Genomic DNA, 16,935 nt, shown 5'->3' on the forward strand with positions numbered 1-16,935 from the left:
AAACACATCATTGGGATATATAAATAAAAACCCAGAGCCCAAATACATTCCTAACCTGTGCAGTGCAGATACGTGTTCACGCAGGCTTGCGATCGCTTACAGGTTTTTCTGCGAACCACCAGCTAACGTCTGACTAATCACATATCAAAGTGGCTTTAATGCTCAAATCCCCCTGATAAACATATGCTTCTAATTCCTGCAGATCCCTTTTTGCCTTCATACGTACTTAGGGTCAAAACCAGCGTTAATAAACGTGGCTGCAGAGCTCAGCTGGAGAGGAAATGATAATAATTCACAACATATGGGGATTATTACTAAAGTGGAGCATGATAGATATTTACACAGTGGTGGAGCAATGCTGCAGACACATGCGTACCCGTTTGATCAGTTAAAAATAAGATATATTCATGTAAAAAGTAAGATGATGTGTTTACACTGTGTACTGTGCAGGTCAAAGATTCAGCATCCTCCTCAGCAGACTGGATGATCAGCATTTCTTTATTATTTCTCAGCTAAACTCGATCTGGAGCTTAATTTAAACTGAAAACCAAATTTCAAGGAAGGCAAAAACGATTTAAAAAAAAAAAAAACTGAATAATAATTTTATTTCAAGACAATCTTTCTCAGTGTTTGTGGCACTGAGATGGTATCGACGTGCAAACAGTACATTGGTCTGAGTTGTGTTTGGCAATATTGCATAAAATGTACATGTACACACATTTAACATAATTCTAACAGATGACTCATTTCTACAACATTTAAATACATTAAATCAGAATTACTTGGTTCTGTTTTATTTTGCCTCCGCTGTCACAGATGTGTTTGTAGTTTATGACTCCAATCCAACAAGATGTGTTAAAAAGCCCTGCAAGCCCATTAGAAATAATAATAAAAAAACACTCTCTTTGACCAAGTGTTAACAAACCTTTTACCATCTTTCTGTAGCAATGTGTTACAAAAGTTAAAATACTGTCCAACTGACTGGAATACGGTTAATAAAGTTCGCCCCAGCGTTATCTAAGACACATTATGTGACATTAACATTATGTGATTCACCGCTGAGCTGATCGTTTCACAAGTCACACGACATGTCCTTGTCCAACAAATCCTTGAAACAGATTCATCTGAATGTGCCCCGAATAACACAATTTGTGAAGCACGAAACTGGCTGAAGAGGTTAAGAAACTTTTTTTTTTTTTTTTTTTTGGTCCTGTTGAGGAAGGCGAGGCAGGTAAGGAAGGCTGAACCTCTGCAGTTCAGAAGTTGATATTTATATGTTTTTTCTTTCCCCGTTCCATCGCTCTGGAGAAATGTTTCCGCTCTGTTGATGACTGACAATGACAACAGTCACTAAACAGCAGAAGTGTGTTGGGTGTGTGTGGTTGTTCCTTGGCACGTGTCTAGTCCTCCGGCTCGGTGAACCGATGGATCAACCGAACAGTAACAACAGGACGATGCAGGCCGCATTCACTATTATCAAGGGCACTGTTGGGAAAAATAAAAAGTAAACATGAATTAGCTTCAGCTGCAAAATCCTCAGACTCAAAATATTAAGACAGACTATCAAATTTCAGTACTTGTAGTGTGCTGACAGCTGATAATGTCTCTGTGGCACAAACTGAAGTGCTCAAAGTCTGGTGAGATATTTTGCTAATCTAATCTCTGATGATTGTTTTTTTTTGTGTGTTTTATTCAAGAAAATCTCTCTCATGGCAAAAGGAAATTAGCTTTCCAACCTCTCATGACGGTCCGAACTGAGCGGATGAGGTTGAGGATCTGGGCTTTGACTCCTGGGTCATCTCCAAAACCTCCAACGCCCTGGTCAACACCCCAACCGACTGGAGACGTGGAGGAAAAAGAGAGACAGTAAGGAGGACAACAGAAAGCAGAGGCAGGATGAACACATAGGGGAGAGATTCAATTAAATGGGAGATGGCAACTGTTAACTGGAGAAAATAAAATATTACTGCATATACTTGTGCATTTTTTTTAATGTGGTTTTAAAGTTTTTTTTTTTTTTAAAAATCCCTATTCCACATAATGCATTTCTCTCTAATAGTCAACCCTCCGTTTTATCCCTGCAAACGCCCTCAGCATGAGAGACTATTCAGTATAACAAGCCAGCTACTAGTGTTAGCTAGCTAGCTGCTTTAGCATAGTAAACACCGTCATTTCAATCAAATGTGTGATGTATGCTGCGTGAAAAGTGGAAGAACACTTACTCTTGCTGAGAAACCTCTCCTCGTGTAGTACAGCGATAGCATTAGTGCACAGAATAGCTGTCTGGATGAGAGAGTACAGTGTAAACGCCATGCTGGCAACTTCTTTTCCTCCTCCCCTCCTCCTTCTTCTTCTTCGCACGCCACTCCCAGAGATGCAGTTGCCGTAAACAGGCAGCGAAGGTCGTGCAACAGAGCTAACGGCCCGTCCTGCCGGTCCTGCCTGTTAAAGTGTTATTGTCTAATAAACTAAACGAAGGAAATTTAGATTCACATTTTTTGAATTATGCTAGAAATACGGGATACTGTTTTAAACGTTTTTACATGAAAATAATAAAGGAGGGGCAAACGCACGAGAGCACGTTTAATTGAGTTTCCTATTTTTCAATCATTAAGTTGAAAAAAAAAAAAAAGGAAAAAAGCATACCCGTAATTTAATTAGTTGTGACCATGTCTAATTAAATATTTTTTTGGCCCCTGTGGTTTCCTGGAGCTCTGCTGTCACTTCTGTTTCACTCCAGTTACAGTTTTCATTCCACACACACTTGAGAAACAACTAACACACGCAGCTTATTTAAGTGTCAGTGGGACTGGTTGTTCACACTAAACATAAATTATTTTAAATACTTAGCAAATCAACATAAAACTTTTTGTCTTTTTTAATAAAAATATGTTATTATTATTATTATTATTATTATATTATTACTACATTTTTACATGAGCACTGCCTTATCAAATTGTATGACTTTAAATTCAGTTTAATTGAATTGAGCTCTAGTTAAAACAATGGCATTGGTGTAAAATGAAACGGTCCACATTCAGTTTTTTGTATAGACTTTTAATTTACACATAAATAGTAGAGAAACTACAAGAACATTTTGAAATACATCTGCATTAACAGTTTATAATGATAACATTTTCTCAGTAAATGACAACCTTCTCCATTCATTCTATAAACAAGGTGGTCATTTTTACTCTTTTTTTGTCGTACACTTGACTGCACCATCATCATCATCATCATCATTGTGTCTGTCTTTTTCATTTAACATTATAATAAATAATATTTTCACAATCAGGGTCTCGGGGTTTGATACTCAAATAAATGAACAAACAAACACATATAGACAGACTGACTGACTGCATTCAGTATTCTCATGTGTGACATTTTATACAGTCAGGTGAAATCATTTACATAGAACTGTACAACAGATCAGCCGTTTGCTGCTCATTGCCCGGACACTGTTTTGGAGAGAAGGCAAGCACTTGGCCTTCAATTGTCTGTTCACCATCAGCATTACTTTTGTACATGGTGACGATTGGAGGCTGTAACACAATAGTTGTGTAGAGTAAAAAGTAGCTTTGTGTGACTTTTAGCAAATGATTTAAACTCCAGCTGCTCTGTCTGATATAGTAAATGTGACACAGGAGAATTTTCCTTGTATAAATAAAAAAATGAAAAGTGTATAATCAGATGTGACACTGTATAATGACAATGCATCTGAAGTGAATATAATACTTTTTTGTACAAATATTAGGCCTATGGGTAAACTGTTCTACCAGTACACAGCCTGCATAATGAGTGAACCATTTTTTACTGCACCATTAGGTTTAAAACCCAAAACAACAATACTTGCTGTTTCCTGATCTCCTCATAACTGGCTTGGATGACGATGTGTGTTTACAGGGGAGGGTCACAGCTGAACGTGACGGGATCCACAATAAATAAAGGTTGGTTGTTTCCCTTTATGATCCCAGCCTGGTGCTAACTGTGCGACAGCAATAACAACAGGGACATTCTAAGTATGAAAGCCATCCTTGTCTGTAGTCTGGTGTCTGTACATTTGGGCCATCGGTAGTCAGAGCTACATAATAACACCCAGTCTTTCTGTATTTGCGACTGTTCATCTCTAAAGAGTCTAGAAATGGGTTTTCTGACAACTGCCGTCGTCCTGTTGGTCTGCAACAGCCCTGGAGAGTTCACAAAGGGCAATGAAGGCAGCGGTTGCTTTGGTCCTGGTTGGATAAAGCTTCAGAACTGTCTGACAGAGCTCCATTTCCCCCGATGTTTGTGTCAGTTACCGTGTGTTAAGTTTGGGAAAGTAACTTGACTCAGGGAAAACAAATCTTTTAGCGGCCTGCTGCCCCACAGCAACGAGTTCTTAACCGACCGAGTGTGTGCAGGGCTATTAACAGAGGTATCACTGAAGAAGCAGTGGAATGATCAACGTCCCAGGAAACGGAAGAAATGTGTATGTATACTCTAGCGTCTGTGACTCTCTTTTACATTTTTCATTCAGTTTTTGTGTCCTTTAAAAAACAAAACTGGGACATTCACATAAAATCTGCGTAGCTCCCTCTTCTTCATTGTGTTGCCTGTGAAGACAGTAAAAACTGGTTTTAAAATGTGAAGAGTGTTAAGCCAGACAAACCCACGGTGAAGTTAAATTTAACACCCTTTAACTCTGGACCAGGATGATTAATTATCAAACAAATGAAACACAGACTGCATTTCACTATTTTGCTATTATTATCCAAGAAAATTACCTTAAGGAAAAACTCATTTGCAGATACCGTGTTTTAAATTTTTAATGAGCGGTGTCATTAAAGGAATTGAAATACTCTCACCTCTTAGCTACTTGTTGAGATGGGAGCTGATCTTTTCTTTTCTGATGATGTTTGCGTAGGGAATCTGAAAGACACAAAAAAAGAACAAACGTTTAGATTAATCCTGAACCGACACAACTTAGACAATATTAAGATCACTTTCAAAAATATGGAAATTAATGTGGAAAGTTTGAAATTTCTATCACACAGAAACATAAATTAAACATTTTGCTGCAGCTCATTTGAATGTCTGTGTGAAATTAATGTGTCATTACTCTCAGACTGATCCATCTGCTGGTTCTAGACATATCTGCGCACATCAGCGTGCACATGCTTGCTTATAAATGATCCTGAATGCCTGTTCAGTCGTATGCCGGTTGTATGAATGCACCGTGCTCTTGTGTGCGTTTCGGTGCATGTGCGCGACTTTGCCGTCATGTGCGTACGAGCGCGTGCGGTTGTTGCATGTGTCAAAGGAAAGCAAAGACAAACAGCGTCTGTCAGCCTGTCTGCCAGCTGCTCCAGTGATTGATGTCGACGGAAACAGACGGCTGCAGAGGAACTTCTCACCCGTGAAAGACAAACTAGATGATTGGGTTTGTCTTTTGATGGACAAATAAGCAACAGCACAAGTGTCCGGTTGAGTCACACTGACGGCTTTATTTATGCATCGTTTAATTAGGATTTCCTAAGTATGTTTCAGGGGCTACCTTAGTTAGTGTTAATTGAATACTTTAGTCACATTTCCTAAGCATTTTTGATTTCCTGAAGTGTTTTATAAGTAGTCTTAATAATATTCTTTTTCAAAATCATGACAAGAAGCATTCTTAAATTCATATATCTATAATTGGATGTTTTATTTGTCATTTAAAAACGTATTTTCTATCAGTGTTCAGCGCTGATTGTGACATTAACGGTCTTACCATCTGTAACTGCTGGACCATCTCCTCTCTGTAGGCGAGCTCTCGTTTCATCTGATCTTGAAAATGATCTGAAATTAGTGCAAAAACCCATGATTAGCCAGAGCAGTATTGTCGTTTGAGTGGGTGATCGTGTGCAGTTTTAAAGAAGCTGATAAAGAAAAAAGGTTTAGACAAATACGGGAAAATGCAGAGGTAGGAGAAAAAACACAAAAGGGTGTGAGAGACCTTAAGGAAGACAGAAAAGGAGAAGTTGACCTTCAGACTATGAAAAAAAAAAGGGGTGAGGGAAAAAAAGACTTACGGAAGACAGGAAATGGAGAGGTGCCCTTCAGAGCGTGAAACTCCTGCTCCAGCCTCCTCCTGAAGTCAATCTGCTCCAGTAGAACCTTCTGAAGCTCCTCTACAATAGGAAGGGAAGGAGTAGAAGAAAAGAGAAAGAAGATTGTTAGAAAAAAATGCAGTAAAATATGTCTTGTCAAGCCATGATTAATGATGTAATTTATAAAAACAAGTTTTTACAGTCAATGCATCTGTCTACCTACAACCTGTGCTCCAATAAACAGTCTTTACCTTTCTCCATGTTCTCAACGTCCTTCTTTAGCTGAACAGGAGAGGCAGCGCCGTGGCTCTGATCACCTGGAAATAAGAGAATTCATTTGAGACTGCTGTCCCACAAATCGAAACAAGTAAAACAACAAGTCAGGTTGATTAAGCAGACCCTTTAAAATGTGCAACGGGCATCTGTGTGACCTTAAGGGTAATTGACCGCATTCATCCGCTATAAATTATCTTGGAACTATTTAGCTAAAAGCAACTGCAGAGAAAAAGGTTAAGCATAGTTTTGTCGCACAAAGACGGCTGGTCCATTTATCAGCATAAAACACAACATAATTTTGTATCCTCCACAGCATATAGTATTATAGTATATCCATATTGTCAAAAGGTTTAAAAAAACAAACAAAAAAAAACTTAAAACAGGTGGTACAGATGAGAAATAACAAGTCAATACCAGTCAGCAATAACTCTAAAAAGCTGGTATTGATAGTGAGGGAGGGATATGGTAGAAATCATTCATAGGCTCAAAGAATAAAACACAATTAAACATGCAAGAGAACACAAAAGTCCTAAATTCAACATAACCAAGCTAACCTGAGTGTACATAGGGTACATACTCTAATGTTATATTCAGTGAAACCCTGCCACGCTTCCTCATCCTCAGGGTTCAGTACAGCGTTGCAGTTCCTTTCTTTGGCCTCTGGGTGTCAGTGTATGTTTGCAGTAACTGTGTTCAATGGAAAACGGATCTCTACTGCATTCACTACTTGGCTTCTTCATTACGGAGATCAGTCAGATCAAATCACAGAAATAGGAGTAAATCAATCCTGACCTTTTAAAACTGGATGCCGTGGCGAAAAAGTAAATGTTTAGATGGACACTGCATCTAAACAGATGCTGACAATTTAAGTATTGTAATATGAAATAGTGTTTTTGGCTGATGATTTGCTTTGACCAGAGTCAACTGTAAGACTGAGGAGTGAAAACTCTGTATACTACTCTATGTTTTGCCTTGTTCCTCTGCTTGTTGCTTCGAACGTCACCACCTCCATCAGATGCTGCTTTCAAATTTAACAGTGTGAAAGCGTCTATATTGTTATGTGTTTGACTTGTGACAATGAGGCATTGAACGGCTTAAATGAAGCAATCCAGCGTCCTCGATATGTATATCCTACCTCCAGTCATTTCATGTCCGGGCTCCTTAAGCCTCCCTGTGCTTTTCTCTCTCATTTAGAGCAGAGAGAGCTCTCCTCTCCCCTCTCTCTCTCTCTCTCTCTCCTCCTCCTCTCCTCTCTCCATTCCTCTCCTCTCTCTGTCTCATTTGACAAGCAAATTTGCAGACAGTGCCCGAGGATAACAACCTCGTTTGACAGTCAATTAACCGTGAATAGTCAAAGCCAAGGCGGTTTGCATTACATAAATGGAAAATTAGATTATTTTTTCTCCCTAGAAACAGAGGGAGAGTTTAAAGACAGTGGAGGGGGGGTGGTGGGACTCAGAGGAATCAGGCCTTCTAATCACGTAGAGCTTCCCACCGCCCAGGGAGACGTTTGGCAATCAGGGGAAAGGTGGTCTCATTTAATTTGTTTCGTGTAATTTTTCGAAATACATTATACATTATGCGCAGGGATCATTACGGTGTGTGTGTGCGCAGGGGTTGAGGGAATGGGGGGTAGATATAAATGTTGGCACAGATGTCATAAAGCACTTTTAATGTCTTCCTGACAGATATAAAAAGGCAATAAGCTGTGATCTTTTTCAAACGGGAAAGGGCTTTTTTGCGCTGAGAAAGGAAAAAAAAAAGGCAATTATGTCGGCGGCGATATGGGTCTAGGATGGAGATTGCCGGCGCGGCTGCTTATGTCTGAGCTGATGTTTTCTTGTTGAACTATAACGGCCCCCCTAAGAGTAACAGCCCTGGTGACGACGGCGCTAAAGAGAGCAGCCGTGGCACAGCGGCGACACAAGCAGCTTTGCACTGCTGTTTCATCTCTGTGTGTATTTATATGAGTCCCTTAACTCTTCTGCATCTGAGAGGAGATGGAGATGGAGGTGGATAAAGCTGAAGACTGAGTGGCTTTCTCGCCATTATTAGTTTTATGTATATCTGCATTAAATATTTAATTATAGTATAATATGAAGTTTAATAATGACCTCAGACTTACTGTGTGACATCAGTTTCAGATTAGAATAAAACCAAATGTTGAAATTTAATTAACAATTGCATCCTAGTAATTCTACTTTCACCGGTGCCTCATCTCCAATTTCACATTTTGCTTAATTCATTTGTTATTTTTTCATCTGAGTGAGGCTGCTCCGCAACCACTTATGGAAAAAAAAAAAGTATTTGTACCTGAGCTCTCTCTCCAGTAGTCCGGCGCTGACGTCTCACTCTCTGGTACGAAGAAACTACTCTGCTCTTTGTTTTCATCTGGGGGAAGAAGAGAGACAGACAGGAAGAGAGATTCAGTAAGGCCCATTGGGTGAGCTGGTTATCCGGACACATGGAGATAACTAAGTGTATGCATGGTGTGTGTCCTCTTTGTGTGTATTCATTTGTGAGTCATGCTGGTGAGCGTATGCATGTTTTTGTCCGCCACAAAACACACAGGAGACATTTTCTTTCGGCATAAGGGTCAGAGTGGGAGATGAGAGGAGCAAATGAAACGTCACAGGAATATGAGCCTCGCAGGGACACAGGGACACTATAAAACCACTCACTCAGACAATAAATGGAACAAAGATGCTATAACACAACTGAATCAGACAGCTGATGGAACGGATAGTGCGTAACAGTTTGCTGAAATAGATTGTGTAATGCTATTTGATAAAACTGTGTAAGAAAACTGTTCAGACAATTGATGAAAGACATTGAAGAATAAGTGTTGCGTGAAAGATGTACTGTCAAGCAACTCAGGCACGCAGAGGAGCAGGTAAAGCAATTATTGGAGATTATATATAAAAGAAAAATGTTGATTTTAATAGTAATAGTATTTTGTATAATAACTTTAAGGCAACAACTATTTTGCATTTTTAAATCAGATACGTTTAATTATATTTGTGATGTGAAGCGTTCCACAATTGTAAACTTTTTAAAATTGTACATTTGAAATGACAAACCGCGAAGCTTTAAAAGATTAAATTGTCGGTGCTTACCAGAAACGCTGGAACTGTCTTTGGTTGCGTATGCAGGGAGTCCTTCGTCTCTGTTTTTGTGCACCTGGAAATCACATACAGTTGATGAGTATATCATTTACATGTTATCCAGTTCATAGTACAATAACAAGAGTTATATTTCAAAATGTGTAATCATATATCGAACTTACTCATTACTTGACACATATAAGGTCAGAGGTTATTTTTTTATCATCCAACAGTAGCATTTGTTAGTAATGGGTTTATTCCTTCTTGCCTGTGTCTCTGAGCTATATTTGTAATGTTACTCTGTGGATAATTTAAACTGTTTAACATGGTCCTCATAACTCTCCCTCCTCCTCTTGGAGGCCTGGTTAATGTGAGAGTCAGCAGGTTAAAGATTAGAGTTGCCCTAACAGGCTGGGGTGACAGAGGGAGAACAAACACATTGTGGCCATTAAACAAACCACGCCTGGGCCTATTAGCTGGGATCAGAGTGGGGTGACTGTTTCAATTTCTACAGGGAAAACCCAGCCTATCAATCTGCTTATGCAGATCACATCACTGCCTGACTGCAGCACCATTTAAATAATAATTAGCTAAAGTGGCCTGTGGGGATATTTACGTTTTTGTAAGCTGTGTCCTCTCTGTGAGGTGGGGTGGAGCTGGATAGAGGCAAGCTGGCACGAGGTGAGGCAGGCAGGCTGGGGGACTCCTGGTGGATGGGATCCGAGGAGGATCGAGGGGAGGTGCTGGGGTACATTGCGCCACTCCCTCTGTCTTTCCCCCTCTCCTCTCCAGCACCGTCGCTCAGTGCAGGGAGGTACAGGCTGGTTTGAGTCTGTGGTGGCCTGTTGGTGAAGCTCCCCTCCTCCTCCTCATCCTCCTGCTTCGATGACTCCACATCCACTTCTCCCTCCTCCTCACTCTCTCCTCCTTCTGCCTCCCCGTCGCCTCCACTTTCACTTCCATAACTGCAGCTGCTAGTGGGTGACAGTCGCTGGTGTCGGTCTGACCCGGTGACCACAACCCCAAAGTCTTCATCTGTTGTCCCAGTGACTCCTCCGCCATTGCCGTGGAGCTTGGCGATGCTCTCTGCATCTTTAATGACGGGACGGAAAGCAGATCCATAGCTAGGTTTCCTTGTTTGGAGGTTTGGGGTGTCCAGCAGTTTGAGCCAGCCCTCAGATGTCACAGGGCGAAGGTCTGGGGTAATTGTAGTGCACTCTGGCTCAAAGAGGCCAGATCTGGGTGCGTTGGAACCGTTGCTGGGTGCCATAGTTGAGCTGACACCATTTCCGTTGCTGCTTACTGCTGCAGATTCACTGGGGTCTGAGAGATCAAGAAAGGCCTGCCTGAGAGAGGGGTTATCTGCCAGGGAGGAAAGGGTGCTGGGCTGAGGTTGGAGGTAGGTGGGGACAGGGATTCCTCCTGCTGCTCTTGGTGGCCAAAACATGCAGAAGGGAGGATAAAAAGTGTCTTTACGGCCAGGCCATAACAGACCTGACAGCCCTGGTCCTTTCTGCCCAGCTGAAACATCACTGTCATCTTTTTTCTGCTGGCAGAGACCAAATGCTGGAAATGGATAAGGGGAGGGGAAGAGTGATGTGGGAGGAAACTTCTGCAGCATGCCGAAGCCTTTGCTTGGGACAGGGATGACTGGGTAGCTACGTGGTGTCTTACGCGGAGACAGGCTGTCTCCATCCAGATCATCCTCGTCTTCAAAGCGGGCTCTTTTCTGAGCACCCAGGTCAGGTCCCATCATGTGAGGCAAACCCGAACCTGGGAGAGTTTTCATACCCATGGAGGAACAATGAGATGAAGAGGGCAGCGCTCTCTTTCGGCTGCCTCCATTGAACATAGCTTTGACATCCTCCCATGCGTAAACTAACTCATCAGCTGGGTGTTTGTCACTGAGTTTGAGGTGTCGTCGCCAGGAGTTAAAGTTGGCAGCATCAGGCTGGGTGTACTTGGCGTCTGGTGTGCGGTGAGAATGGAAAATAAACTTATTTGGGGAGAAGTACATGTTGCAGAAAGAGCACTTGATGCATTTGGCCCTAGAACTGTTGTAGCGTGCTGGAATGAAGTTACCACGACAACCCCAGGCACACTCGTGTGTTACGTCAAAGGCAAAATTGTCGGGCAGTTTTGGCGGCGCGTTCTCTCCCAGAAAGGACTTGCACAGGCGCTCAGCTTCCCGCTTGGTGATCATGCCGCAGCGGCGTGACGAGATGGGCATGGCACCAGCTCTGCGGAGGATCTCCAGCTGAACTGGAGTGCACTGGACACAGGTGATGCCCAGTGCCACGCGACGATTATGGATCTCATTATAACTGTAGTTCTTGAGCAGTGTGTTGGAAATTTGTGCCAAGCAAAGTCTCTCGTTGTGGTCAATGACCAGTGACACAATGGGAACGCCATACAGGGTGACCTGCCCAACTTGGTTAGGTTTGAGGGGCGAGGAGGAAGAGGAAGGAGAGGGTGAGGATAAGGAAGAGGATGAAGAGTGAAGATGGGCGGGCCTGGGTGGAGTCAGGGGCTCCGGTTGGTAAGGGCCTGTTGAGCTTGTCATTATGATGTCATTAGAGCTTGAAAGATGGGTCTTGTCCATACTTAGAAGAAAATGTGTTGTAGAACAACCTGTTTGAAAAGAAAGAAAAAAAGAAACATCCACATGTGTTGATTTTATCAGAAAAGTCCATCTTGGTACAGTTTGCACATACACCTATAATACAAATCTACAGTATACCTGTATAATTGTAGAATAATAGTTTATTTTTAAAAATAGATAAACAAAAGAAGAAGACGGGATCATGAAGAAGAAAGCTCATATAGATTAAATGTATCTCACTTCCCTTTCACAATCAAAAATGATTGATTTTTATTTTCCTTTTTATGAACTGATTAAATTTCAAAATGTCTTTTCTTCCTAAATGCTTTTATTGTCTACTACTTTTACAAAATAATTGAGTACCCAGAAAAATTATAATTGGAATTGGACACTGAATTATTACTGCTCTGTTAGTTACCACACAGTAAAATATCTCATATTTGAAATGAAAATAAATCACATTTCATTTTTATCTTCAAGTAAATGCAGTGAATTAATTTATTTTCCCCAACATTATAGTCTGTGAAGCATTTCATGAATTGTCATTCATAGATTTTGAAGTGTGTTTACCTGTGTGTGGCCAACAATGAAAGTAATTTAGAAAACACACTCTTCTAAACACGGCTATACAAATGTACAACTGGCTATGATCTAAAATTCACCTTAAATGCAAACGCTTAGGTAAAAAATCATTTTATTGGTTTTGTGTTTTGAAATTTATGAAACCTAAAAACATTCAGCACAATGTTAATGACAGAAAAACACACAGCGCATATTTAAGCATATTCATCAGTTTTTTGGCAACAGTTGCCGTTTTGTTTAACTTTAATGTCAGTCTTATTTTCTTCAGCTGGTTGTGGATCTTTGTAGTGAAACATTCAGGTATATTCTTTGTTTTAATATGTAGTTTAAAAACTTTATCATGAAAATGACAAAATAATTATTAAGAGTGTAACAGGTCAAATATTTTGTGTGGTTTTAATGTACAATGCAAAGCACAACATTTGTCTGTTTAGTGAATAAAACTTGAAAGAAAATGGATTTAGTAATTCTGAAATGTATAAGGAATTTTTATTTCCTCAAATATTCTCCAGCTACCGTTAAATGAAACTTACACATAAACATCAACAACCCCGAAAAATAGACAAATTACTTTTAGTTTGTTTCAGCTTTTTCAAGAAACGTTTGGTTTACCCAATACATTATTTGCGCACGTTGCCACAACCACAGGAAATACTACGAATTTTCAGGGACCTCGGACCCCAAAGTGTAAAACGAAAAGCAGTAATCTTTTGGAAAAAAATAAATTAATAAAAAAAAAGAAAGTTATTTGAACACATACGGATAAGATAACTAGGCTGATATGGCATATGAGCTGAACAGCGTACTACAGAGGAACCAATAAAACCAACCAGTAAAACTTTAGCCGGACTTCAAATCACTTACACACTCAAAATGTTGAACTAGGCCTATTTGTAGTCTAATTTATCATTTCTGCTCAGCACATTTTTTATCTCTAACAAAGTAACCATTAAGGCTTCATCATCACGCTTGACAGTGAAAGGCGTCAAGTTTAACTCCAGTGGAACAACATTAATGTCAGACTAAACGGATTATTTATCAGATAATATATAATAACAGAATTATTATTAATAATAACTAATAATAATAATAATACTGTATTGTGCTATAGCTAGTATCGTAAATCTAGACTGCGAGTTAAAGATGTAACGGAATGTGAAATTTTCATCCCGTCAAGCATTTTCGTCTTCTTTAAAATAAATAAATAATAATAATAATAATAAACGGCTTTCTGTCCTCTCTTCTTCGTGAAATGTCATAGTTTAACAACATTTTAACAAGCATAACAGCAGAAATGGTGAATCGAGCAGTCCTTACCTCTGACTTCTGGGAGTACTCCCAAAAAAAAAAAAAACGCGTCAAAAATATCCCCGTCACGAGAGAAATTGATTTATCCTACGCGGCTTTACGAAACTCATTTTTATCGCGTCCGAATTATATCCGGAAAACACGTGCAGTCGGTGCCGGCTTTTTCTTCTCCTCAACTGTGGAGCGAGCCTGCTCGTGAGATGTGAGTAAACTGCGACGCTCGCGCCGGCTTTATTCCCCTTTCAGAGACACCACGAGCCGTCCTAATCTCTCTCTCTCTCTCTCTCTCTCCCCCCTCTCTCTCTCTCGCTCTCTCTCTCGACCGCACACCTGCCTTGAGTTTGATTGGCGTGTAGCGCGAGCTCAGCCCACCATCCAAGCCACGCACACACGTTCACGCGCACACACTTTATTCCTCTTCTCCTTCACGCGCTGCGCTGCCCAGTTCAGCTGAACTGTTAAAAAAAATGACGTCTCGCTAAGTGTCACTCAAACGCTGGAAAAGTCAAACTAAAGCCACGGACGGTCTAGTGGGACGCACGAGCCTTGGACTGCGCCCACGTTTGGCGCGTGCACGATCCTGCCCCCTGGGTCTCGAACAATAAAACTCTGAAGAGCCGCTATAATGACAACACAGCGGACCCGACCCAGAATTTACATTAGCATAATTTTAGCTAATTTACTGACTATATTAGTGACCTAATGAGAATGAATTTTAAATGAATCTGGCATGTTCACGCAGCTCGACAACCAGTCATAACTACAGTACAAGCTGTCGACATCAGATGCGCGTCTGCTGGTCGACTGCACATGCACCCGGAGTTGCAAATTAATTACCAACAAACTGATGCTGAAAGTGACTGCTGGCAGCAGAAGAGACTGGCATTGGAAATGTGGCTTTTAAACACAGACACGGTGTGGAGTAAAACATTAGCCTGACCATAGGGGCCCGAAGAAAGGGAAAATAAAAGCTGAGGCAGCAGACAGACAGGCAGGCAGGCAGGCAGGCAGTCTGGGGATCAGAATAATGTCTGTCAGTGCAGCTGATACCCACATTCAACCCTGAGAAGGCTTTTCGAAACACGACTCTTCCATACATGTGCAGGTTGTTCCCAAGAGATAAAAGGCAGCAGGAAGTGCATAGTAGCCTATATCATCTGTTGTAATTGAGGGTCAGAGAAGCACCTGCTATAAAAGGCACTCGCAATACGCCTCCACAGAAAAATATCTGCTAGGATTATTTTATTTAACAAAGTCTGGGGGTTCGGATCAGTGTTCGCTCAGGGGGCCAAGAAATTCCTTGTCACACCCCTGTGCCGAGCTCTAAAAGTAGGCATGTTGCTACTCCTGAATTACTTACTCCGTTAAAAAAAAAAAGCAGGCAAATTACAGATATGAAGGAGCCTAAATATAAAGTCTATAACCCAGATATTTGCTGCTTCACATTTACCATCAGCAAATGCATGAAGGATCTGAGAGATGATCTCATTTAACTCTCTCACTCATGGGGTTCCAAATACTGACTGTCCTTGTTAATTAAAGCAGTTTTATAACAAAGTTGTTCTCAGCGCAAATTCTTCTATGGCCTATGGTTTCATACCAGGGTCAGGGAACTATAAGGAACTTTATGCAGGAACTCAAAGAGTGGCAGTGGCAATAGGCCCACTTCATGGCAGACATTTTGACTTGTATAAACAAAGGTGTACTGATGATGGCTGCATTCTGCTTCGGTGAGGTCCTGCATTTAAGCATTTTGGTTGCTTACTGGGACACTTAATGCAACATCCATACACCTGCCCTATCCCAATTCTAACAAGGGCTTTTGCAATGCCAAATGCATGGATGTCAAACAAAACAAATGTGTGATTGCTAACAGTCACACCATACCGTTGCCTCTAGTCAAACAGACACTTGTCAAAACTCTCTTCCAGACAAAATAAGCTTTTAACTGAATGCTTTTTGAAGACATATGAAGCTTAAAACTTTGCTTGGTGTATTCAGTTGCCAGTTATTAAAGGTCTGTACCCACTTATAATAAAAGTGAAATAATATAAATCCCATGAGGACAAAAGAAGATTCAGTGTGAAAATAAAAAGTTTCTTCACAAAGCAGTATTGTGGATTATTATTTTGTTTTATCGAAAATCATTTTTACACTTTTACATTGATCTGGAAAGATAACTGAGAAATATAAATTGTGTAGACTTTTCATGTAAGGCATTCATTTTCTAAGGCAAATTGATAAAAACTTAACAACAAACACTTTTTTTTTTACAAACCAGTCTTTGATCCAGCTTCTTTTTAAGTTGTGAATTCGAGCATTTATCTGTCTGAGCAATTGTCAATCTGGTTAAAAGGCTGTTGGATATTGAGACTGGCTGTAATTTATTCCCGCCCAATCTTTTCTCAATAGCATCTTGATAAACATGACAGGATTGCTTTTAGGCTCAGTCTTAAATCTGCGCGTGGCGCTCCCGCGTGTGCGACACAGAGGAGAGCGTGAGCCCCATCTGCTCCTTTTCAAACCAATTTAGGCTGTCACCGCGCGTGCTTTTGTCTCGCGGACGGGACGCCGCGGGTACACTTCGCCGTGGGACAAGAGAGAGGAGGGGGACGCGAGCGCGTGCCACGCACGGGCCGCACGGCTGCTGGAACGGGTGACGTCACAATAGCGAGATAAGAGGATCGTATAGGATGCAAAGAGCAGGAAGAGTACTTTTAAAAGCTAATAATCAATCATGTATATCTTACAAAAAATAATACAAAACAGTTCTGTAATAAAGAAGGAACATCTTTTTAAAGCGTCGCCTAGTTTTTAAAGAAAGAGTGAATGTATCTTTTTATAATTTTTTAACTTTCAGCTGAAAGAAGTTTTAAATCCATAATCTGTTTAGCTAGGCTGTAGGTTTTGTGTTACAGTCTTTGTAAGCTAGAACACAATCTGTATTTTTATTTAAGTTATTTTTTTTCTGATTTTCCCTCACCGAAAGACATGTGTA

General features: G+C 40.7%; 2 protein-coding genes across 2 annotated transcripts; both read right to left on the reverse strand.

Moving 5' to 3' along the window:
- Positions 1-588: 588 nt before the first annotated feature.
- ier3ip1 (immediate early response 3 interacting protein 1) lies at positions 589-2,378 on the reverse strand. Its single transcript, XM_084571902.1, has 3 exons — positions 2,223-2,378; positions 1,737-1,838; positions 589-1,485 (listed from the first exon to the last, which is right to left on the reverse strand). Exons 1-3 carry the CDS (start codon positions 2,311-2,313, stop codon positions 1,430-1,432), a joined length of 249 nt encoding a protein of 82 aa, XP_084428028.1. The 5' UTR covers positions 2,314-2,378; the 3' UTR covers positions 589-1,429.
- A 2,473-nt stretch (positions 2,379-4,851) lies between these two features.
- skor2 (SKI family transcriptional corepressor 2) lies at positions 4,852-12,047 on the reverse strand (the record flags this gene model as incomplete). The annotated part of the gene is made up of 7 exons (XM_084571928.1): positions 4,852-4,908; positions 5,747-5,814; positions 6,048-6,146; positions 6,317-6,382; positions 8,655-8,732; positions 9,458-9,521; positions 10,062-12,047. The coding sequence occupies 7 exons, from the start codon at positions 12,045-12,047 to the stop codon at positions 4,852-4,854; spliced, it is 2,418 nt and encodes an 805-aa protein (XP_084428054.1).
- Positions 12,048-16,935: the final 4,888 nt, after the last annotated feature.

Source organism: Chelon labrosus (genome assembly GCF_963514085.1).
Source record: "Chelon labrosus genome assembly, chromosome: 22".
NCBI classification, from domain to species: Eukaryota; Metazoa; Chordata; class Actinopteri; order Mugiliformes; family Mugilidae; genus Chelon; species Chelon labrosus.